General features: G+C 40.2%; 1 protein-coding gene across 2 annotated transcripts; it reads left to right on the top strand.

Moving 5' to 3' along the window:
* The first annotated feature begins 5950 nt into the window (after positions 1-5950).
* On the top strand, positions 5951-24730 carry chrna2b (cholinergic receptor, nicotinic, alpha 2b (neuronal)). Of its 2 annotated transcripts, XM_066677178.1 has the most exons (7): positions 6011-6082; positions 8472-8944; positions 16514-16665; positions 18347-18391; positions 19473-19582; positions 22968-24093; positions 24389-24730. In XM_066677178.1, the coding sequence occupies exons 2-7, from the start codon at positions 8875-8877 to the stop codon at positions 24512-24514; spliced, it is 1629 nt and encodes a 542-aa protein (XP_066533275.1). In that variant the 5' UTR covers positions 6011-6082; positions 8472-8874; the 3' UTR covers positions 24515-24730. The 2 variants fall into 2 exon arrangements, with proteins under 2 accessions (XP_066533276.1, XP_066533275.1); XM_066677179.1 differs by lacking the exon at positions 8472-8944 and having other exon boundaries at positions 5951-6082.
* The last annotated feature ends 355 nt before the right edge of the window (positions 24731-25085 follow it).

The raw sequence follows: 25085 nt of genomic DNA, 5'->3' as shown, positions 1-25085 counted from the left end.
GGACAGAAGCCACCTTTACAAATATACTGCAATCAATCAAAACATTTACCTCTTTATTTCTACACACATTTATCTTCAAACCATTTTAGCAGCTGCACTAACCATACAAGCCCTTAATACAGCTACAATGATATACTCTAGTCTGTCTGATACTCTGCTGTGGAACATTCTCAGTACTGCACTGACACTTTAGTGATGGTGGCATGTTAATGTGGGTTGTGCTGGTGTGAGCAGATAAGTCACAGCAGTGTTGCTGGAGTTTTTAAATCATGATTTGCTGATAAAAGCGGATCAAATGGACTATGAATGTAGAAACAAAAAGGCCAGTTAAAAGTTTGGGCTGATTGGTATATAGGTTAATTATTGCTAAATGATTGAGCTGTCTGTGCGTTAGAAGTTTCCATTATGTTAGCTACATTGACCTCACAACGTGAAGGCAAATCTAAAGAAGACTGATAGTCCTTGGTGCAATGATTACATTTGTGCTTGGTTTTCAAGACCCACATTAGGCTTAAACTGTGAAACACCATTAGCTCAATTAAAGACCAGGCTTAAAGAAACTGGCATTTGGAATGTTTGGAGGAAAGTATTAGAAATTAGATTTATCACTAAACCATTTTTTAACCTATTTGTAGATTTAAATCGAGTGTCTCCAAAATGGTGTTGATTTTAATGCTATTATAATTTTTTACTGCTATTTTTCACACAAGGTAAAGGGCAACTAATGTGTTTAAATAATGTACAAAAACAAATGTATTAAAAATGGAGATTCATAGTCTTCTTTAGACAGTAATAAAATGAAAACTTGTTGCAAACATGCAAGGGGGAGCAGCCATTTTTTTTTTACTTTCCTTCAAAGATCCAGTTGACTTTACCACCAAACCCCAAAAATGCACCAGTGGTGAGAAAGAGCTGCTGAGCTCTCACAGACAGCTATCACATTTCAGACAGATTCCCGTATGCCGATGAGTAGTGAGTCTTAATGTAGCAGACATTCCTCTCATGCAGGAGTGTGTAGTGAAAGGATTCAGGAAATGAAATGACTGCGAGGACCAGCTTAATGAGGTGTTGCTGTCCCTTCGTGTGGCTGTGCACTGCATCAATAAGGCATTATGATTGGGTTGCTGGCTATAAATCAGCAAAAGGCGCATTTGCTTTGTAAATCAAACATAAATGTCAAGGGATTAATCACAGCGGACGTGTGTAGTCATATCCACTGTGGCATCTTGCACCAACTGACATGTAATTATCAAATTTTGAAAGATCGTCCTCTGGCATCAGCTGCTTAATGTCACCTCAGAAAAAGAATCTGATCTCAGGAAAAAACATGGCTCAGGGCTTTGTAGACAGGCTTCTCAGGAGCCTTAAGTAGTCATACTTAAATCCCGCTGTTCTGGTCCCCATAATTCACCTTGTAATACCAAGGAAATTGACCTTCTGTGGAAGATATTCAGCCAAAGTTTTCTGAAAGGTTTTTCTTATTCTGCGACTGCAGTCCATTCCAAATGTAAGTCCACGCTCATGCATATGTAAGAGGATATAAACAATTTCCCTTCCTTAACCCTTTCCATCTTTTGCACCTCATGACCTTCGTATATACAGATGTGTTCAGCATACAGTCCAGCAGCTAACCGCTGTTCGCATGCTCCACAGAAGCTTGTAACATGCTTTGGATAATTTAGTACTAACAGCAGATATGTTGATACATCACTGGATTTTTTTACAATGGCAGAAAGTTTGGAAGAAGGCGGTGTCAGAGCCAAGTCTGCAATTACCTGCATTTTTCACTGGTCTGCCCTCTAGTGGAAGCATAGTTTAAAGTTAGAAGTGTAGCAATATGTGAACAGTTATGTTCACAACACAGCTGATTGTGTATGCAAACACATGGCGAAACAGCAAATATATCTCTACCCATACAATGCATTGTGATTACTGCAGGGGGTAGCCACATTTTCTGCCCTTAGATAACATCATTCCACTTGAACCTACTAAAAAAGGAAAAGCTGTACTTTTGAATTGATTTTATATCACTTAAATCACTCAATAAATCACTCAGTGGCTTAGGGCACAAATACAATTTTTGAAGCGTACAAACCTCTTAGATCAGACTGCTAAATAAGTTTCTAGACTTAAAACTAAGCCTGGTGAGGACACAGTACCCCACTGGTTTCAGCCAACTTCAACTTGAATATGCTCAAATATGGGAGAGACAAAACAATCCAAAGGATGCAGAAATATTCCCTCACTCTAATATTTATAAGTGTGGCACAGATAAGCATCATCAGGGGGCAGTTACAGTAACTGACTGATCAATGTGACATACGGTGACACACCACCGGCAACAATAGAAGGTTTGCACTGGAGGAGTGCAGCAGAGGTTGAACTGACCACAATAAAAATGTTATTTTGACAATGTGGAAAAATATGTTCATGTTTGGCTGGCATATTTTATGATTATGAAGCAATGCACTTCAGCTGTTAATTTAAAGCATAGAGTGTAAAAATACTTTTAAAAAATTAGCAAGCTAAGGGAGATAAGGAACCAATCCCATCGACTTCTGGGGAGGTGCATTGGAGGTAAGCTTGAGCTGCAAGTGGGTGGTTGAGGAGTGTGTAGAGATTGAGGAGAAATAATTGCATATTAAAAGATGTGTACCGTTGCTAGGTCATTTTTAGACATTATGGGATATTTACCTGGGAAATAGATTCTAAATATGTTATTTAATGAACAGAGAGTGTTTTAGGGGTTTTAGTTGAAAATCACTTTTTCACTGCACATTGATTTGGGAATCCAGAATGCCAACCAACCCACAAACAACACAAGAGAAACAATTACAGTGCTGGTCCTCATTTATGTGGGAGCACAAATATGTGGTTAAACACAGAAAAAACCAACCCAATGAGCTCAGAGAAATATGTGCACTGAATAAATATGAATTCTCCCAAAACGAGAATGGAGATTAATGGCAACCGAGCAAAAGTGGATAAATCCACAGCTGAAGTCAGCTGTAGATCACTGTCATTTTAAGAACAGATGCTGAAACCACTCATTCTGAACAAGGCTGTTTAGATAGGGGAGAGCAATGCTGTGTTGTTTGATCCTTGTGGTTTTTTGAACAAAGAATATTACATGTTCAGAAAGAGCCTGATTGCATTTATTTATTTTTTAATGCATTTCATTAAAATACCTAAATCTAACCTACACTTTATAGAGCTATGTGCTTGCACTGCAGTCTAGAAAGATTTGAGCAATATTGTACTTGTGCTTTTCCTAATTTTATTACATAATTTTATAGATATTGTCTACAATTTTTATTTATTTTACTCAAAATACATTTAATTACTTTGTATATGAAATATGATATAGAAATAAACTTGCTTTGCTTTACCTTGCCTTAGACAAGTAGCACAGGGCTGGTTGGTGAGGTCTACTATAGAGAGTTGCTGAACGACACTAGGCTGCTAATTCTGACACTGTCGTTCTGGTTGATGAAATCACCAAAGGCAGTAATTGTAGTGGATTGGGTGCTTTCTTGAACAGCTTTAACTGTGGTATCTACCAACAAATTAGATTTCATATGCTTAATCACATGCATATGGTGCATTTGACAATATTACAATTGGGACCTCATCAGCTCTTAGCTCTGTCCAAGACACATTTATAAAGTGAGGAGTCTCTGCAAATCCTAAGGCCAGATGGAATTTGTTGAGGGTCTGTGTTTATTTCTTCTGTCTCACATGATGTCAGGTCTTGGCAACATCTCTCTGGTTATTTGGAGAAGGCACTGGCCAGCTTTGATAAGGAGAAAAGGATAAAGGAGCCTCACATCTCTCATCCCCTGAGATTTCATTCATCACTCTTTCAGCTTGCAGGTTATAAAGGTCACTAACATTGGACCTATTCTCTTTCCTAGGCCACAATGAGCTGGACTCTGGGTACATTGCTATTCATAGTTTTATTGGTGCCCGCACACTGCCAGAGTGGCGAGGATGCAGACTGGGGATCGGGCGTGATGCCAGAGGTCATGTTCACTAATGCGTCCACTCCTACTCCAAAAGCAATCGGGGATGATCCGGCCAGGCCTGGGAGCACAGACTGGACCAATCCGCTTTTTCAGGTCATTCCAGAGCTGAAAGCAGAAGGCTGCTCCATCAACTTCCACACTAGCCAGGCTATGTCCAGGCGATTACGGGCCAGCAGGGAAGAGGTGGCATATTTGAAGGCGCTCCAGCATGGGAACCAGGCAGTTGTAGAGAACCTAGTTCAGTTTGTGGGAGCAGAGTTGGGGAACCAGCGCTACCAGGAGATCATACAGGAGAACATTGCTGGAATCAAAGAGGATCACACCAGCTGTGAGGGAGTGGTGAAGAAAGCAGCAGATGAGCTGGAGAACCAGCTAGAAGGAGATGTCCTACAAGCCCTAGCTGGAATCCAGAAGTAAGCAGAAGTAACTACAATAGACATATAGTTAAGAGCCAGGCAGCTGAAGCATTGCAGAATGTTCAGGTCCCTTATGAAAAACAGAACTCTTAGCAGATAAGTTAAATAATTTCGATTTCTGAAGTTGTAGAAGGAATAGGATGCATGGGTCCAGTCATGGAGTCAAGGGGAAGGTGGAGTTTATAGAGATTTCAAATTGTTTCCAACATGCATAAAAGAAAGCAATGATTTTTTTTATTTGACTCAGCAACAGATGTCTTTGTAGGATAAAATCATTCTACACCCTGAACAATGGAAATATCCTAAATGTTTTTTGTAAATGAACTTTAGTACAGAATCTTAACATTATTATTTTTTTAACTTTAAATTATTCATACAGCAGTTAGAAGTTGTTTAATGTCATTACTATAAAGAACTATAAAGAGTTTAGTGCTAGAAGATATCAAAAATATTTTAATAATAATAAGTGAATAAAAACATAATGAAAGAAGTACACGGATACAGTAGAAAGCGACATTCTAACCACTGCAGGCTGTTACTGGCCTCTGGGTTTTCCATCATCAGCATGGACAGTAGGAAGGAATGTGGAGCTCTGCCCCTTGCAGGCCCCTAAATTGAGGGCTGCTCAAAGCTGTGTTGGGTCCCCTCTGCCCAGACCATGCCCCCCTCCCTTTGCTTTTCTTTTATTTATTTTTCCATCACTCTGACTCTACTTCTCTGCTTTTGTGTCTGTGTCTGTCTCTAAGAATCAAAGAAGAATCTCTTGCCTTTGAGCGAATGCTGAGAGCAATGGAGGACATGGCGAGCCGGCTGGAGATATCCTCACAGATCCTGGACACTGAGCTAACAGAGCGTCTCAGAAAGAGCAGCAGTGCTCCCAACTAAAAACACAGAATGGGAAGTTTTCCAGTTTTAGGAAACAACAACAACAACAACATATTAATGTATTTTTTTGAAAGCTGTAATTCCTTACAGGGAAGGCTGGAATGGGATACTAAAACGGCAGTAGCATCACACGTCCAACACACAGTTTTGAAATTATTTCACCACAGCCTTTAATAATATTAAATATCTGGGCATTGTAAACATTTATTGAAGACAGAATAAAGGTAGATTATATTTTTATAATTTAGTGATTCATTACAGGGAGCTCATTTTCAATGCCAAGAAGGTGAATGAAATAGTCTTCATTTATTTAGATATTCCTTATAAAAATGGTGCTCTGTCAGTAACAAAACTTACAGCTGTGTTTCTGGCCAATTATGTGACTTTCTCAACAACACAAGTCAAAATACAAATGTATCCTCTGTATTTGGGGCACAGGTGTGCACATTTCTATTATTGGTACTCGTATTTTTGAGCACCGTAGTGCACCTTTGGCAGTGAAGGACTTCGAGAAAAAACTCAAAAGAACGCCTGGAGTTTTTCAACCTCATGCAAATGAGAAGCGTATTTCAGCCAATCAGATCATAAAGTGTGCAGTGGTCCGTTGCGTCAGTCAGCGCGTCCATTTTGAAACTGAAATTTCACTGAAATTATGTTAATAGAAGGAAGATCTATTAACTCCGTTTAACTCCGTTTAAACAGTTCAGGCAGCATGCTTATAGCAACACGTCCAGATAATGATTAACAGTGGATGAGGTAAGAGAGTTCCTTTTTTCTTCAATTCTGCTTTCTGGGCGTTTTTTCAAAACAAGATTAGACTCTAGATTAACGGGTATGCCGTTCCTATGAAGACGCTCTTTAATGAAAAAGAGTATGTTTTGTGTCAGCGGTTGTTCTAGCAGTTAGACCGTATGCGGATTGTGAAATGTATCCTAGTTGTAAAATAGCTGAGACAACCAAATGAAAATTCTTTGCAAAAAACGTCAACACTGGAGCAGTGGAGCTGTGTTTTCTCATACATCCGCTTTGTACAAACCTCATGCAAGTTCTCACGGCGGAACCAAAGGCTCACAGCAATGTTTCAACATCTGGTGGGAAAACTTCCCAAAAGAGCAGAAGCTGTTACTAGGGCGACAACCTCACCTATTAATATCCTCGATTTCATTAGATATTCTGGATGGGTGGATGTCTACAAGTTTATTTTTGTGATATAAAATATATCGTAAAATACTTGGAAATCTTGTGTTTACAGAACAATTGAATATTTAAGTACTGTGCAATGTTTAAATGCTGTTCCAGACTTTGACCCAAGTTTTACATTAGTGATCTGTAATGGACTTTTGTTTGAGAACTCTTGACAAATAAGTGCAATGTACTAACGCTTTCTGTCTGGTTGAGGGGGACAGCTGAATGTTATGGTCTGGTTGTCTTGGTGCTAGGGTGCAGATGGAGAGCAGACAGCTAGGGCCCCTCTCTCAGCACAGACACATACATTTTAAATGTGGAAAGGGGGAAATGACCTTGAAGTCATAGAAAAATAAACAGAGCCTCATCTGGAGGCCAAAGTTATAGGCTTATTATAAACAAATGAGAACTGATTGTTTAATTTCTCTTTATTAATCAAAAAGAGTAATAACAATGTGTAAGGGAGAAAGAATGTATGCTGTTTTTTTTTTTTTTTATTGGTCTGTGCATGTTATAAGCAGAGGTTAAGGCCTGCAGGTCTTACCTTGATTTATCCTATGCTTTAATTTGAACATTTAACCAAATGGTCATATGAATAAAGTAGTAATTTAATCTGCCTTTTTTAAAATAAAGTTCGTTTATTAATGATTTCTAAGTCACCAGAAACATTTTTGATATAACAAAGACGTTTGTGAAAAATAAAGCTTTGTTTACACTATGAATGTATATGTTACATTGTCCCATTGATGATTAGGCAAAAACCCACAAACCAGCAGTGTGACAGAAGTGAGCTAAGCAGGTAAAGGAAGTGATAGTAAGACAAAACAATGATGCAGCTGCTAAAATTTCGAGTTGAAAGAGTCAGTATAATATTGGTTTATTTTGTAAATATTAGTTCACTTGGCCTGCCCTCTGCCGGCGACATATGGGCATAGCAGCTCAGTGGGAACGAAAGCTATACATAACCCCGCATTTAAAAGGGAAGCCGTTCGCTTCACAGTACGATGTATCAGTTTGTAACAGTTCAGGGTATAACCGGAATATATACGCCACAGAGCCAAAAGTTTGTGGACAGCTGCTCATCCAATGTTTCTTATGAAATTAAAAACAAATTAACTGGAAGATTGTTCCACTTTGCCCACAACGGGAGCGCCTTAATTTACCTGTATTTTGATATGGAGTCTAGTTTGCAAACTTTTGGATATATTGTGTAGACTGAATTGATTTCCTTGTATGTAAAATGTAAAAACCATTTGAAACAAAACATTGAAACCCCTCTGGTGAAAACCAAGTGTTTACCTGGTTGACATGTCCATGTGCTGGGGTTTATATGCTAGAACAGCATTTCTTTTCCCTGGTACTGGAGGTACACTAACACTTAACACACACACACGCACACAGTTCATTGGTTAGTTGTATCAGGGATTTTAGGAGAAGTGAAAGCAATGAATGTGCAGGGGACCAGAGTTGATATAAACTGTGCTACAAGACGTATATTAAAGTCACCACCATGGCTGAGGGTTCTTGCTGTGAAACTACTATGTTTCAAAGGCGGATGGATTCAAACAGCCAGTGTTTCTTTTATAATTAAGGAACCAATCCCGACAACATGCAGAGCAGGGCTTATATGCTTCAGGCGTGCAGTAGAGATAAATGGCGGGAAATCAATGCCAATGATGTACTGAATGAAGGTGAAGATAGCGTTACATCTAATCCGTTTTAAGGCCTTCTGTGATTTATTTATTTATTATAAATAATTTTGTATATTTGTTAATGAACACAGAAAATAATTATTTTAATGAACAGAGCTTCACGGGGTTAATCAATGATGGAAGGGGACTTTAAACTTAAAAAATAAAAGAGAAAAGAAAACGTCCCCTCACCCCCAAAAAACAAACAAACAAAAAACAAATAATAATTAGATTAATTGATTTGATACAAGCCCTGGTGTTCCCCACAGTGGCAGCTTGGGAACTCCTTCGGCCCTTACCTCTTTTGGCCACTCCTCCTCTCCTGACCTCACTCCGGTGGGCAGATTGTAAAGGCAGGCGGCTGAGAGACACGAGCGCAGGACAGCAAACAGGCGCGTGAACAGTGTTGAGGTCGGAGCGTGTTGTAAAGTCCCGCAGTGAAACAGGTGCCCGGACTCCAGCATGTACAGAAGAACGGTGTATCGCTCTGCGTCCTGACTGGACGTCAGCGCGTGCCTGGGCTCACAATGCTGGAGCACTTTTAGACTTTGCGTTTGACTGCACAGAGCTGCACCATGCGCGCACCATAGTCCGGCTACTGCGTGTTCTCCAGAGGCGCGCGTCATGGAGCAGCTCACGCGCTGATCTCAGGCTCACCCAGCTGCAGCTGTGATGGAGCGCGCAGGGAAGAGCGCGCTGAGGATCGGGGGCTCCCTGCTCTTCATCATCGTCTGGAAGTGCGGTGAGCTTTTTTGACTTTCAACCAGTCTTTATTTGTTTTGATTGGTTTCCGGTTCACGTGTAATAAATAGAAGCAGGTGAGTTATTCAAGCTCATAGGCACTTACTGAGAAGAAGGAATTTTATCTCTCATAATCCATAAAGTTGAAATTACCTCCTTGTTTGTGCATTCATTGTCCATTTTTATTAGCTCCAGTGGCCATAGGTACATTTTGTAGTTGTACAATTACAGACTATAACCTGTTCTTCCATAAAATACCCTACTATCAGTCCAGCAGTGACACTGAAGGGTTTAAAAACTCCAGCAGCACTGCTGTGTCAGATCCACTCATACCAGCACAGCACACAGTAACACACAACCTCCACATCAGTGTCACTGCAGTGCTGAGAATTATCCATCATCCAAATCATACCTGCTCTGTGGTGGTCCTGGCCATTGAAAAACAGGGTAAAAAGGGGGTAATAAGTATGCAGAGTAACAGATGGACTACATTTTGTCATTTTGTGGAGTCAGTGGAGTTAAACAATGAATGTAGAAACAAGGATGTCACAGTGGAAGAATACACAGAAATCACTGCGTAATTTCAGGCCGTACATGTTAGGAGTCTTTTCTTTTAATTAGTTTTAAACTCCATATTTAGACGCATTTTTCTTTGATTTACTACTTCCTTAAACAAGTGGATTTACTTGCCTGATTTAATTTGTTACTGAATATGTATAAAGAATTATTATTACACAGAGCTGGTAAGAGTTGCATTCTGTTTCATAGTGAGAAAGAAATGGCAGAAAAATGTCAATGTAATTCATATGTGATGAAGGAAAATAGAATATACGAAAATAAAATGTTAATTTCAAACTGGGTTTTTTCCCCTCTTCTTCCTCCTTCTGCTGGTCAGTCTGTGTGCTGGCTTGTGTTTTTTTTTTTTTTTTTTTGACTGAGACTCATACAGTAAGACTGCAGTGATTTCCTCAGATCAATAAAGACAGTGTGTTAGATGGAGTTAATGAAAATTGTATATTAGATTGTTGTAAGAAACTGTATATATCATGTGGTCAGTATGTACAGTATGGTAGTCTAATGCTAATGTGTTGTATTTGGTACAAAAGGCTTTAATATTTAATAATATACAAATATCTCAGTAATACAATGTACATTCCTAGCCAAAAATGAAGGAAAAATACAACACAATTACTTTAATGTAAATTTCTATTCAGCTCCTGTGGGGCTTACAATAGCCCAAAAACCATTTCCAGAACATTTGAACATTTGGTAAAATGGGGTTAAAACAAGAATTTTCTCTTGTTTTGAAGACTTATGAAAGATTATCTGACTGACAAAAACACAAAAAAAAATATCATTAACCGACTTGATTGTGCTTGTGTATATGTAAACAAATTTTGAATTTGATGCCCACAATACACTCCAAAATAGTTGCACATGTTGAATACGTCTGGCATTCAAGCCTTCAGATGTCACTCTCTAAAATAAACCATCATGCTACAGTGATAAATATACCCGCATGGGAGAACTTTAAAAAAATTCACCTAATGTTGTTTACCACTGCATCTAGAAATGCAACCTACAACTTGTGCATGGAGAAGGCATCAGTTATGTGCAGAATTGCTAACAAAAGTAAAAATTGACCATGCAGACTATCATCAGCAATACATGCAAAAGCCAGCATCTCTCATGGTGTGGGTGGTATATCAGTGACCACGGTATTGGTGACTTGCATGTGAAGGCAAACACTGGGTTTTCAGAGAGACATATGCTGCCACCAAGATGACGTCTTTTCCTGGGAAGTCCATGGTTATTTCAGCAAGACAATGCCTGACCTTCTTCATTATTTGATAGAGCGACATGGCTTCAAGGACAGTGTGTGTGTTTATCTCCTACGGCATATCATGAAGAGGAGAATCAGGCAACGGTATCCACAGATACCGTTAAACACTGTAGTTTTGTATCAAACCAGAATGGGCAAAGATTCCACTTGAAAAACATTAAAAATTGTTACCTTCAGTGTAATTAAAAGAAAAGATGAAGTATAATAGTGGTAAACATGCCTCTGTTCCAGTATGCTTGGAGTGTGTTGCAGGCATCGGTTTAATATGTTTACAAAATATAGTACAATTTTTCAGTGAAAACATGGGATATCATTTCTTTGCAGTATTGTCTGTTAAAAAATGCTTAAAGAGAAATAAGGCACAGAATCTTCTTGTTATTGCCTTTTACACAATATCTCGACTTTCTGGAAATTAGGTTTGTATGTTAGAGTTTGAATGGGGTGGCGCAGCAGGTAGTGTCGCAGTCACAGGTTGTGGGTTCGATTCCTGCTCCGGGTGAATGTCTGTGAGGAGTTGGTGTGTGAGGAGTCCCCATGTCCGTGTGGGTTTCCTCAGGGTGCTCCAGTTTCTTCCCACAGTCCAAAAACACACGTTGGTAGGTGGATTGGTGACCCAAAAGTGTTCGTAGGTGTGTGTGTGTATATGTGTGTTGCCCTGTGAAGGACTTGCGCCCCCTCCAGGGTGTATTCCTGCCTTGCGCCCAATGATTCCAGGTAGGCTCTGGACCCACCGCAACCCTGAACTAGATAAGCGCTTACAGATAATGAATGAATGTTAGAGTTAATCTTTAATCATTTTGTGTTGTAGATGAGAAAATAGCCTACCACGTTTTATTTGTCACACGAGACTTGGAACATAGATTAACATGTATTTCTCTTTGTACATATATCATTTCCTTTTGTTAATTATTATTTAAGTATTATTACAATAATTATGAAATTTAAATACAATATCCTCATCCATTATATTTAATTTAAATCATTAAAATCCTATTGTAATGTCATATTCATATCTCTGAAATCATTAGGCCTTCTCAATGTGTAAAAGGCCCTGAGGGTGTTAAAATGGGACAGAAATGGGACAGTGTGTGGTATAGTAAAATAGGACAGGTATAGTGTGTTATATAGTAAAAAGGAACAGAAATGGGGCAGTTTGTTACCTAGGTACCAGGGGACTCTCAGCCTTGAACGATTAACCTTTCCCACTACAATGACATTAGTAGCTGAATTAGCCTATTTACATCACTTCCATTCACTTCTATAGAAAGAGAGTTCTAGTAAGTTCTAGCTGAAATTGCAATAAATAAAAATGTGCAATGTGCCCATAATTAGATGGTTTATGGTACCTGAAGTCTTCCTGGGAGAGACTGACTATGGCTATTTCAATAACGCCCTACTTTGGCTGAAGTAACTTGTTCATTTGTTATCTAGAGAGCTCCATTAGCTGTGAGAAAGAGAAAGATTTAAGAGTGCCATCATGTTCAGGTGTTGGGAATGTGGGGCTTTTATGTAGCCCATGAGAAGGCTCTGTAAAGTCCCTATACATGGCACGCAGGACTTTTTCCTGCTGGATAACATACAGAGCTGAAGCATGGCCCACATGCTTAATGAAGAAATTCTCACTATGCATACAAATTACTCTGTCCAGAAGGTGACTCACTGCGGGCATAAATGTTCAGTCTTTTACACACTATGTGTACAACCTCCACACAAAACCACTGAACAATTGGATTGGATGCTCTGGACCAGTAGCACACATGACAAAGATCACAATGCCCAATGCCATATGTCTGTTAGACGGGTATAATGCCTCCTTACATTTGACTGTATAGCAGTGAAACTGTATGAGCTACAACCAACACCTTTGGGATGAGCTGGAGTGAGGTCATTCACACCTAATCATACAACATCAGACACTGACTCACATATGTTAATGTGGCCGAATGCAATCAAATCCATCAGAGTGTAAAGCCGTCACTAAAGAATAGAGGCTGCTTTTATCATAAGGCAGGACAAACTAGATATTACCATTCTTAATATCAGAAGTGCAAATTATTGTTGGCTTAATATTGTTTAATTCACTATTGGGCATTTCAATATGTGCTGTTCTATGGTGGTGGGGGGGGGTTGTACTACTGAAGCGGTAGAGGTTGGAGACTAATCTTAGCTGTTTAGGGAGCAAGTTTTTGAACACAGCCTACATAACAACCAATCAAATAAAAGCGTAAGTCTGCTACAGCATCACAGAGACCAGCAAACCATGCCTATGTAGGTACGGGGAAGAGAACACAGCAGAATGCAACAGCAGAATATATGTTTATTTAAAAGGTGAAAAATATGTGAATGGAACTGCATTTTCACAAAAAAAAACAAAAAAACAGGACAATAGGCATCCCGAGAAGGATGGTTAATTTTACAGGACAGACAGTAAAAAAGGGGAACAATCCCGGGAAAACTAGGACGTGTGGCAACACTAACAACGACACGTGTTGACAATAAAAACCCATTTCTGAGAGGGCAAGTTTCAGCAGCTGGTGCTGAAGGAACAGAAACATTGAAAATGAGCTAAATAAGATGATGTACACTGATTAGAAGCACTGCTGGCGCTAACAGGCGCTTGTGGTTTAGCACACCACAGCAGATATTTCAGCGAACTGAGGCTCAAAACACACATATTTTCAGGATAAAGCCATTTACCTGTGAGCACAAAGTCGAGTGAAGGATCTTCTGAGTTTTACTTCTCTCTGTTTTACCCCAAACTCAGCGCTAAATGTACAACTGTAGTGGGCTACAGGGCTTGTGCTTTTCTCCAACCGTTTTCAGACCGTGACATCAGCAGTTATTGAGCTCCCACAGCGCCCCCTCCCTGTGGATCTCTTAAAGGCACATGAACAGTTTAGCTGACTTTTAAAGACACAGAACAGAAATTTGACACACCATACACATCATAAATACCACCCTTATTTTGAGATACTGTCCACATTTTTAAAAGGCACAATGTACAGCCTTATCGTTATACCACCCATCCCTATTTTATGGTAGTCATCAAGATAGTTTGTTTTATCTCTCAATTTTTAACGCCCTTCAGAAACAAACCCAAGCTTTGCGGATAGCTCTCAAACTTCATTAATGACGCACTGATGTGAATCCGGAGATTGATTTAATGTGCAGTAACAGAGATATCACTGAGTAACCACCCCATCCAAGAGAGCAGAGTGCCAGAGTCAGAGGCAGTAAATGACTACACTTCTCCGGTCTCCCTCCCACAGTGCCAGGGCCCAGGTGGCCAGTCCTCACATGTCCAGCAAGCAGCCGTGCTTCACAGCGCTGTTGGCTAATGGCTAAACTTGGCCGGCAGCTGCTACCAGTCGCTCTGTCCCCAAGAGATTTCTTCTAATCTAAGGTGTTCAGCCCTAAGGGCAGGGCACACATGGCAGGTGCACAGGTAACCCACATCAGAATCACAGGCCATGAAATTCTTAAAAGCCTCAAGTTATTATTGATCTTTATACTGTACGTTTGATTAACAGTGCATAACTAGTTCTAATATGAATAAAAATTATTAACCCTGTTGTTTTCCCCTGCATTTGATTTAAATACTGTAATTATATGTATGTAATTACTTAATAAACCCTATGTATTATATGATAAACTATTCATTCATTCATTGTCTAAAACTGCTTATCCAAATCAGGGTTGACTTTGGGTCCAGAGTTGGAATCACTGGGCCCAATGACAAATTATGCAGATTAAATTAAGTAATCATGCTCACAACATTTATTATTTAATTTCATCAGTAGAATTAGTTAAATCATTAATTACATTTACAATTTAAATACTGCGTTTGCGTGTTTAGATTTACAATTTATATTTAATAAAATATAACAAAATCTGATCTGAATTAAAACATATCTCCAAATGATTATGGACATTGCTCCTTTTATACTGATGATACATTCCCATAGAGACTACATCCTGTGTGTGTGCAGTTGATGTGGGGTGTATATAAACCTTTGGAATTTCTAGAAAGATTATTCATCTTGTTTAAAGGAACACTATGTTACTGCTTCAAAATGATTGTGATGCTCCACTGAGCTGTAATAGGGAGAATAGAGTCTCTGTCTTTGCTACTCTGTGCTCAGCGCTGCAGAAATTGCTCTATGTAAATTTTGGACGAGGGTAGGAATCTCCCCATTGATTTCCGTACACTGCTTTAAAAATGAATTACACCAGGTGGAGCCCCAAGAGCAAAAACCTAAATCTTACCCAGCGTAGTGCTAAATACTGTATTATATGTTTCTGCTGTTTGAACAATGACAAAGTCATGGAAATGCTAGTGAGATTCCACAAAACGGGAAACTGGATAAAAATGTCGGTTCGGTTAAACGCTTGCTGACCAGCTTAGAGCAATGAGGTGTGTAATGGTGAATGATTAAAGGTATCCTCAAGCACAAAGCTTCTGTGAAATGGCCAATGTTGCATATATTAAAACATGCAAATATGAACACATAGTGTGTCCTCAGCGTCCATTAATGGACTCCCACTCCCATAAATGAAATGAAATGAAGCTATTCCACTCATGCTTAGTGGCAGAGTTTACATTCCCCCGGGGGCAGAGTGATAACTTAAACCAGAATTTGACTTTTCCTCATATATGCCAAGAGTGTGGGTTCGTTAAGCTCATTCCAACAAGTGAAATATCACCCAGCTCAGTACTTCACATAAAATAACCAATGGTATAATGTGACATACTTTATCATGCCTCAACATTACTGGTATTCCTCACGGAGAAAATGACTGTCCCTTATCATTTAATTGAAGGATGAGGTGAGTGTGACAAATAAAAATGGGAGCCTATAACATGAATCTGTTAAGCTGATGTGAAAATGAAGGTGACTTCATGTTCATGTTGCTGTGTGTGATTCCAGAGGATCCACGCTGGTGTTGTGTGGTGCATGTGACTGTGTAAAAATATAAAAAAGCAGCTAAACCTTACATGCTTTAAAATAAGCTCAAAATACTTATTCCAAACTGTTATGGATGGGTTGCACTCACAGCTTATATAATCAACACAGAAGAGCAGGGCATAAGATAGGACACTCCGGACCAGCTGAGCTTAAGGGGCTCGTGCTCAGGTCCAGTCTTCAGATAGTGAGTTTTGAACATATACTAGTGGAGCACCGTCCATTACTTCTGGAAGGACTCAGAGGAGTTTGTGATCCAGAACTGATGCTCAAACTGTAGTGCCTGAAATCAGTGATGCTTTAGTGACTGAATATAGAGAGAGTTTATTTTCTCAATCTCTAAAACTTGACAAAAGTAGCCCCTAAATTCAGCTTTAAAACTTCATGTTAATACGTGCTTAGGGTAAGTGAGCGCACACACACACAGCAGGCAGCCATCTCTAAACCCAGGGAATCTTGCTCAAGTGCAGTTAAGACATGTATGCTGAGGGAGGAGAAAGCCTGTTCACCCACCCCCACCCCAACCCCAATTTTCATGCACGTTCACGGGATTGAACTCATGACTGTTTGGTCCTAACCTGTTTCTTTTTAGGCCATGACTGTACATTGTAATGGACATGTTAATGTATTGTCACTATTAAAAATTTCCAAAACTGTTAATTTCATATTTATTTTCCAGCAAATGCAAATTTTGAAAATAAAAAGTTTTGTATTGGCAGTGATGGTAAAATGTCTCTCAGACTGTTATTTCTTGTGCTGACAGTGTCCTGTTATGACAAGACTCACTCACACGCTGAGGATGAACTCTTCAAAAAGCTGTTCATTGGCTACAACAAGTGGTCCAGACCTGTGCCCAACACCTCGGACGTGGTCATCGTTAAATTTGGCTTGTCCATCGCCCAGCTCATCGATGTGGTAACTATGAGAATGCCAGGCACAATGGCTTTGACTACACGCTTAAAAATGATAGTTCTACAAGTGTTGTGAACCCTGAACTAACTAAGAACTTTTTACATGATTAAAATGGCATAAGGGCAGTGCAGCAGGTAGTGTCACAGTCACGCAGCTCCAGGGGCCTGGAGATTGTGGGTTCGATTCCCGCTCCGGTGACTGTCTGTAAGGAGTTGGTGTGTTTTCCCCATGTTTGCGTGGGTTTCCTCCGGGTGCTCCGGTTTCCTCCCACAGTCCAAAAACACACGTTGGTAGGTGGATTGGCAACTCAAAAAGTGTCCGTAGGTGTGAGTGAATGTGTGTGTGTGTGTCTGTGTTGCCCTGTGAAGGACTGGCGCCCCCTCCAGGGTGTATTGAAGCTATTCCCGCCTTGTGCCCAATGATTACAGGTAGGCTCTGGACCCACCGCGACCCAGAATTGGATAAATGGTTACAGATAATGGATGGATGGATGGTTACAGATAATGAATGAATGAATGAATGAATAAAATGGCATAAAGGTTAATCATAAATTGGTTCTTCACATTAATGGAGAATGTGCTATAGATGATTATATACAGCACCTTTTAGAGAAGGGTTGTTCTATTGTTAAGATGTCAAGGTTGTAACAATAAAAGAACTCACTTTTGGTGCCTTACTGAATGTTAGGATGTATTCTAGGTACCTTCAATCTGCAGACAGGTTGTGTGCTGACATAAAGAGTCAGGGTGGAATTTTAGACAAAGAGTCAGAATTGATTGGCCTCGTACTGTATCTGCATCAGATGTGTTGAGACACATATTTGCCGCTGCATAATACAGGCTGATCCTCTCGTATATCCTGCTGAGTAGTCAGACTGCTCCAGTGCAGAAGTCAGCTGACTATTGAATAATATACTCCCACCAAGCCTCAGATTCTTTAATAATTATAGTAATATTTCAGAGTAACAGGTTTCTTTAATTAATACCATGTCTCCAATCTTAAAATCAACCCCAGCCTGTTTAAATGGAGAAATGTAGTAACACTGGATAGATGCCTATTTCTTTAGTCAGTTTCAAGTTATTTCTGGGAAAATTGTGAGTCTTCCTTTTTTTTATGAAAATGTACCAATAAATTTGCCCACGCCTGTATATGATGAATCATGCATAAAAAAAAATAAAATAAATAAAAAGCCAGGCAAAAAGAACTAGCCAGGCAAAACAACACACATTTTTCAGTAACACAATGGATTCTTACACGGCAGTCTTTGATCTTCTCTGCTTCAATGGCACTAACCAGAATGTGTTCTGGAAATGTGCTCATACTTTGTACATATTTAGTGACAAAGGACAAAGTAAAGGGGCAGGGAAATTCTGATTTTCTTTGATATGTTCCAACCCCTCAGTGTCCCAGTAGTAATTTTATAAAGACTGTGCTTCCTCAGAACTCACATTAGCAGACCCTTTCCCTGATAGTGCTGATAAATCAGATGTTCCTTGAGGATGGTCCATCAAGGATATTACACTTAAGATGCTGAAGACGTGGTTCAAGTAGTTCTGACACTCCTCTTATCTAAAGCATTTTCTTGGAGCAAACCCAAATTTCTGGCTAATGTGTCTCTATATATATACCCCTCTCTCTCTCTATCCCTCTCCCTCTACCTCTCACTTCTTTTTAACCTCTGCAGGACGAGAAAAACCAGATGATGACAACCAATGTCTGGCTGAAGCAGGTGAGCCAGTAGTTTTTAGATGCACATCCTTGTACTGGAACTCACATTTAACAAAACATTCCACAGTGTGTGTTATTTAGTACATTGCATTTTTGATATTGTGTGTCCTTGTTCATAAAAGCTGTCCACTTTTTAAACACTTATTCTCTCAATGATGTCTCCACTGCCTTTATTGTTATGAGGGATTTTCTGAAGTAGGTGTTCTGCCCGTGCTCCACGGTCCAAAATAACACGTTGGTAGGTGAATTGGCGACTCAAAATTGTCCATAGGTGTGTGCGAGTGAGTGAGTGTGTTGCCCTGTGAAGGACTGGCGCCCCCTCCAGGTTGTGTTCCTGCTTTGCGTCCAGTGATTCTGGGTAGGCTCCGGACCCACCACCACCCAAAACTGGATAAGGGTTACGGCAGGGGTGGGCAATCTTACACGCAAAGGGCCAGTGTGGCTGCTGGTTTTTGTTCCAACCAACCAGGAGGTCACATGATCAGTTGTTTTACTGAGACGAAACTAATTAAAAGAGTGAAATCAGGTGTGCTTTGGCCTGAATAGCCTAAAAAGGGCCACACCGGCACTTTGCAGATACGATTGCCCACCCCCAGGTTACAGACAATGAATGAATGAATGAACAATTGAAGATGATGATGCATGATATCTTGCTCTCACTGTAAACTGGTTATATGTTTTAAATGGTGCTACATAACACTCAACAAAGAGATTAAATTGATATGGGTATAAATGTTTGACTTGAACACAACTGCTTCTTCAGGATAAAATTCAAGAAATATCTGTGAGATAGCTGTTAAAATGTAGAGATAATGTTACTGGATTACAGTAAAAGGTGTCAAGAAGCATGTTTCAGTCGAATCTACAAAAAAAAATCAGTGTTACAGTTCACCTTGTGTTAAATTGTCCCCTATATCCCCTATATGCAGACTGTGTCTGTGTAAAATGATGACTACACAGTTCACGGCAATAAGGGAGTGAATTACAGTGGCTCAAATATCCCTGCAGTTCTCAAAGATCAAAGGAGGAATCTACACGATGAAGAGAAATGAAATAACAACCTCTTGGATTTTCTCACTCAGGAGTGGAACGACTATAAACTGCGCTGGAAGCCTTCTGATTATGACAATGTGACGTCCATCAGAGTGCCATCAGAGCTCATCTGGGTTCCGGACATTGTGCTGTACAACAAGTAAGTAATAATATCTAATAGTCACAGATAAGACACTTTTTTTAATAGAATCAGCATGTGCCAGATTGTGGAAAAACCCAGTAAAGTCCAGTCAGTTCTATCACCATAGCCAATGTCAAGCAGTTCCCTGGATATATGGAGCACCATACAGTGCCTTTGAAATGAATAAGAGTAAGATTCAGAAAATCAGTACCTGATCTCCACAATGTCCTTGTGTCTAAACTAAGCATAGTCCTGGACGATATCCTAATTTCAATGGAAAATTACAATACAAAATGTTGTGTAGTCCAGGACTAGCCTTAACCCCTGTTTGGGAAACCATCCCAGTGCTATAGAAGATCTGGTGCATGAGCCACAAACCCTTTGTAATAAATTACACATCATATTATATACGGATCATAGAGTAATTTGTTTCCATCTGATTAAATAACTGCTTTTACATTTAGAGACTTCTTTAAACCTTCCTAAAATATGTACCAAAAATGCTCCACAATCCAAGCCAAGCAATCACCCTTTTAATGCAGGATAATATAAAGAGACACCATATGTACATCTAAAGATGTGTGCTGTAAAATATCCGTGATGCAGTAGAGGCAAACGGAAATATCTGTTTATATGTGAGAAAATAAAGTGATGATGGATGAGTGCGAGAGATGGGAAGGGAAATGTAAAATGCTGATTGGACTCACATGGACCTGACAGAGGTCAGCTGAGGTTATCTGCTATGTTATCATCAGTGTAATACAATACCACATTTATAACTGTCTCTTAGTAGAGCCCCTACCAATATAACCAAAGAACACCACCTGCTGTTCAGCAGTGGTTTTACAGCTTCTGTAGCAACACAGATACACGTGTCCCTTTTGTCATTTGAAAAAAGAAAAACATATCTCAAATGCATTAATTACAGCTGTAAGTGCAGCAGAAGGTTGATTAACCCTTTATAATTTGCCCCATATCTGCCACTTATGTACTTGTTTTAATTGAAGTCCTGCTTAATAATGGTCACTAAACAGCTCCAAATTGTATCATCAGAAGTAATGTTTTTCCTGTGTGAGGAATTAAAAAACAATTATGTCACATAAAGACTGTACATCCTGCATCAAGCCAAACATGGAGGTTTGTGCACTTGTAATTTCCTCAAGAGAATTATTAGTCATGTCTAATTCTGAGAAGAGGATTAGCAAGAGACCAAAATGTTATTTATGATTTGAAAAATGAATTTTGTTATTCTTTAAAACAAGGTTCAATGTGTGTGTATATATATATATATATATATATATATATATATATATATATATATATATATATATATATATATATATATGTTATAAGCACACAGATCGCAGAAACATTTGGGTCTAAACTGTCATTTTTGGCACTTACAACTTATTTACAGCATTGGCAAGTTAGGGGCTAACTGTTATGGGCCAGTCTTGTCTTGGGTTATAGCACGAGCCGTGCGTGTCGGCCAGACATGGCCCAAATGTTTTTCCACAACACACCTGACATCTGGCCCATGTGCGGTGGACTTGTGGCTGAGTTGAGGCAACCAGACCTTGAGTTAATGTTGCCATTCAAGGCCCAATGTGGGCTATAAAAGAACTACAGATTTGCCACATTTTGGCCAAACATTCATTGCTATCTGGGCATCTTTGAATATAGGATTCAGGAGGAACAATTCTTCCTGGCCTTGGAATGATAGGTCAACTCTTCATACTCTTGCGGATAATTGTTTGGGCATGGGAGTTTGCTAGCACCATCCATGCGTTTTGCAGATTTGAAAAAGACATATGACCATGTTTCCCAAGACCTTCTGTGGTGTTTACTCTAGGAGTATGGAGTGCCATGGTTGTTGGGGCAAGCCTTTTGGTCCCTCAGTACTGTGTTCTCCGCAGTCAATCCGGCTTGTCAATATGGATGTTGGTCTCAGTCAGGCTTGTGCTTTGTCTCCTCATATTCATGGTCCTCTGCAATTTTTGGATTATTTTGTCCTTCTGGCAACTTTGCATGGAGGCCCCCAGTGTATACTTGAGCAGTTTGTATTTAAGTGTGAAGTGGCCGATATGTGGATCAGCACCTCTATATCTGAGGCCATGTTAAACTCATGGACAGAGATGGCATGCTTCTGCAGGTAGGCAGTGAGAAGCTACCGCAAGTTGCAGCATGTATAGTAATGCTGTCACTGGGGCTGGAAAATTAATCGAAATCAACATTCAGAACTTTTAATCTTGTCTATATCGATTATATCAATTATTTATATTCTGTTATGTCCCCACTGTGTGTTCATGTACTGTCCCTTTAAAACCACGCTACCAACCTGTATTCACGTGATTCTGCCCGTCTGCCATATATAAGCAACCAAATTCCGAAGCCGAACTAGACCTCGAGCAGCTAGCACCAAAAGAAAAACACAGCGTACGTGGTTTGGACGTGCTGTGTTCTGACCTTAATTAAGATGACACTGAACAAAAAGAAGTCAAATGTAAACGATGAAAAAGGTTTCAGTGACCAAAGCACAATCACACCAGATATAAACAATGCTTAGAAAACAAGAGAGGAACAAGCTCCCAGCAACATTAGAAAAAATATCCTATATTTAATACTGGAGCATGTTTACAACCCTCGTCACTGAACTGTGAGGGTTAAAAATACAAAAACAAAATATTCGTTCATTAATCGTAATTGTGGTAAAATGTACAATAAATCGTGATATTGATTTGTGCTCATATCGCCCAGCACTAGCTGTCACTGTACTAGGCCAAAGTGGTAAAGAGGAGACCATGACCTTTGGGTAATCACTGAAAAAATCACTGCCAAAATGAGTTTTCTCCAGTGATTCAAGAGGAGCTAGGAGTAGAACTGCTGTTCCTTCATGTTGAGAAGAGCCAGTTGGTGGTTCAGGAATCTAATAAAGATGCCTCTTGGACACTCCCTGCTCAATCTACACCAGACACAGTCAAGTGGGAGAAGGCCGTGTAGACCCAGGACCTGCTGGAGGGATTTTATCTCCCAACTGACCTGGGAATGCCTTGGGATCCACTAAGATGAGCTGGTTGAAGTTGCAGGCAACAGAGATGCCTGGGCTTCTTTGCTCAGGCTGTTGCCACTGCAAAACTAAACTGAAACTTGGTGTGTTCTCCTTGTGTTCTCCAGGGTGTCTTCCTACCTTGTGCCCAATGATTCTGAGTAGTCTCTGTACCCATCGTGACGCTCCTCAGGAAGAAATGGTTACAGAAAATGAATGAATAAATCTCATATTACATAATCTTCCCAGAATTATCTCATCTGTTTTACTAAGAATGGACTTAACCTGTTATTTTCTCTAGTAACAGTAACATCTAAGGGTTAGCACAGTAAATCACACTTTGCTCTGTGTTCTCAGTGCTGATGGGGAATTTGCAGTGACCCATATGACCAAAGCCCACCTATTCTATACGGGGAAAGTACGCTGGGTTCCACCGGCCATCTACAAGAGCTCATGCAGCATCGACGTCACTTTCTTCCCCTTCGACCAGCAGAACTGCAAGATGAAATTTGGCTCATGGACGTATGACAAAGCCAAGATTGACCTGGAGCGTCTGGAGACCACTGTGGACCTGAAGGACTACTGGGAGAGTGGTGAGTGGGCCATCATCGATGCTGTGGGCACGTACAACACCAAGAAGTACGACTGCTGCCATGAGATCTACCCAGACATCACCTACGTCTTTATCATCCGCCGTCTGCCTCTGTTCTACACCATCAACCTCATCATCCCCTGCCTGCTGATCTCCTGCCTGACCGTTCTGGTTTTCTACCTGCCCTCTGACTGTGGCGAGAAGATCACACTGTGTATCTCTGTTCTCCTCTCGCTGACCGTGTTCTTGCTGCTCATCACTGAGATCATACCATCCACCTCACTGGTCATCCCGCTCATCGGCGAGTACCTGCTCTTCACGATGATCTTTGTCACACTCTCCATTATCATCACTGTCTTTGTACTCAACGTCCACCATAGGTCTCCAGGTACTCATGAGATGCCTCGCTGGGTCCATTCTGTTTTCTTGGAGCTCATCCCTCGCTGGTTATTCATGCGCAGGCCAGCACCGGACAGTCGGCGTAGACAGAGGCTACTTGTCTTGCAGCAAGGCCAAAGGTCACGGCCTCCTGGGTCATCCTGCTTGAGCACTTCTGCCAGCTGGTTAAGGGACGAGTCCAGAACCTGCTGCTATGAGGACCTGGAGCTCGGGACTCTTTCCTCTGCTTTTTCCCTCTCTTTTCGCCCTCCTTCTCCCCGACCCCCAGGCTCCACACCTCCGCCATCACAAAAACACGGAGCTCCGCCCAGACAGGATGTGGGTGTGGCCTGTCTGCCTAACTCCAGACACATAGGAGCAAGAGTAAACAACCACAGTAAGCGACCACTCAATGACAGCCAGAGGTCCCCTCTGTCTCCCAGCATCATGCAGGCACTGGAGGGGGTTCACTACATAGCGGACCACTTGAGAGCAGAGGATGCAGACTTCAGCGTAAGTGTGGCAGTGAATTGATGTCAGTTATATATTTAAATGCCCCTGATTTAAAATTACAAAAAAAAAATAAAGAATAATAAATATGGAAATGTGAGGTAAAATACTTTATAAGTGTGTTTTAACTTTTGACTGTACATAGACAATAGTGGTCTATTTCCCATCTAAAAGTTATTAACTTGCTTATTCAGAAGGCACCACTGATAATGAACTATAAAACAGCTTACAGTGTTGATAACCTTTGAATTTGCATATTATATTGACTGTCTTTGATGTGTCTGATCTTTTGGCATAGGTTAAAGAGGACTGGAAATATGTTGCTATGGTGATCGATAGGATTTTCCTCTGGATGTTCATCATAGTGTGTCTGCTGGGTACCATCGGCCTGTTTCTCCCCCCCTGGCTGGCTGGCATGATCTAGACCACTCTCACATTCATGGACATGTACAGACACCGTGGGAAAACTCATCAGAAAAGGACTGAGAAAAAAGGACTAATACAGAAACTCAACAGAAGAGGAAGATTAATGAACAGTAAGTTCTTCACAGAAATTCTTCAAAGGGAACAGTGGCAGTGGTTGACGAGCCCAAAAAATCTCTCTGACTGTAAAACCTTCCAGTGATTAATGTTGAATAAAATGTGGCACCTTAAAAATCCAGGTCTCTTCTTTCTTGGATCAGATGTGAGGCAGTGGGGGAAAAAACGATTTGTAGAGTAATGTCCTCCTGTCTGCTGGCATCAGAAAATTGATAGAATTTTTTTTCCCTTACTGATCTGTCCATTGCAATGTTAACAAAATATGCCGACATGCAGACGCTGATAATACCTGTCAATTTGTATTTAAAGCAAGAATCCCCAGAGGTACAGAGGAGAATATTACAGAGCAGCTGCCACATATCTTTTCACATAATGGTAAATGTACACACACACACACACACACACACACACACACCTAAGAAGTAGACAGTTGAAAATACAAGAGCTATTTTTAG

The sequence above is a fragment of the Hoplias malabaricus genome, chromosome 7 (genome assembly GCF_029633855.1).
Source record: "Hoplias malabaricus isolate fHopMal1 chromosome 7, fHopMal1.hap1, whole genome shotgun sequence".
NCBI classification, from domain to species: Eukaryota; Metazoa; Chordata; class Actinopteri; order Characiformes; family Erythrinidae; genus Hoplias; species Hoplias malabaricus.
This window is presented reverse-complemented; position numbering and strand designations above follow the sequence as displayed.

Bases quoted from the DNA above. Each gene is read 5' to 3' on its own strand.
- chrna2b (XM_066677178.1), top strand. From the start codon at position 8,875: ATGGAGCGCGCAGGGAAGAGCGCGCTGAGGATCGGGGGCTCCCTGCTC. The intron at 18,392-19,472 runs GTGAGCCAGTAG...TTTCTCACTCAG, and splicing joins CCAATGTCTGGCTGAAGCAG to GAGTGGAACGACTATAAACT. The intron at 19,583-22,967 runs GTAAGTAATAAT...CTGTGTTCTCAG, and splicing joins GACATTGTGCTGTACAACAA to TGCTGATGGGGAATTTGCAG.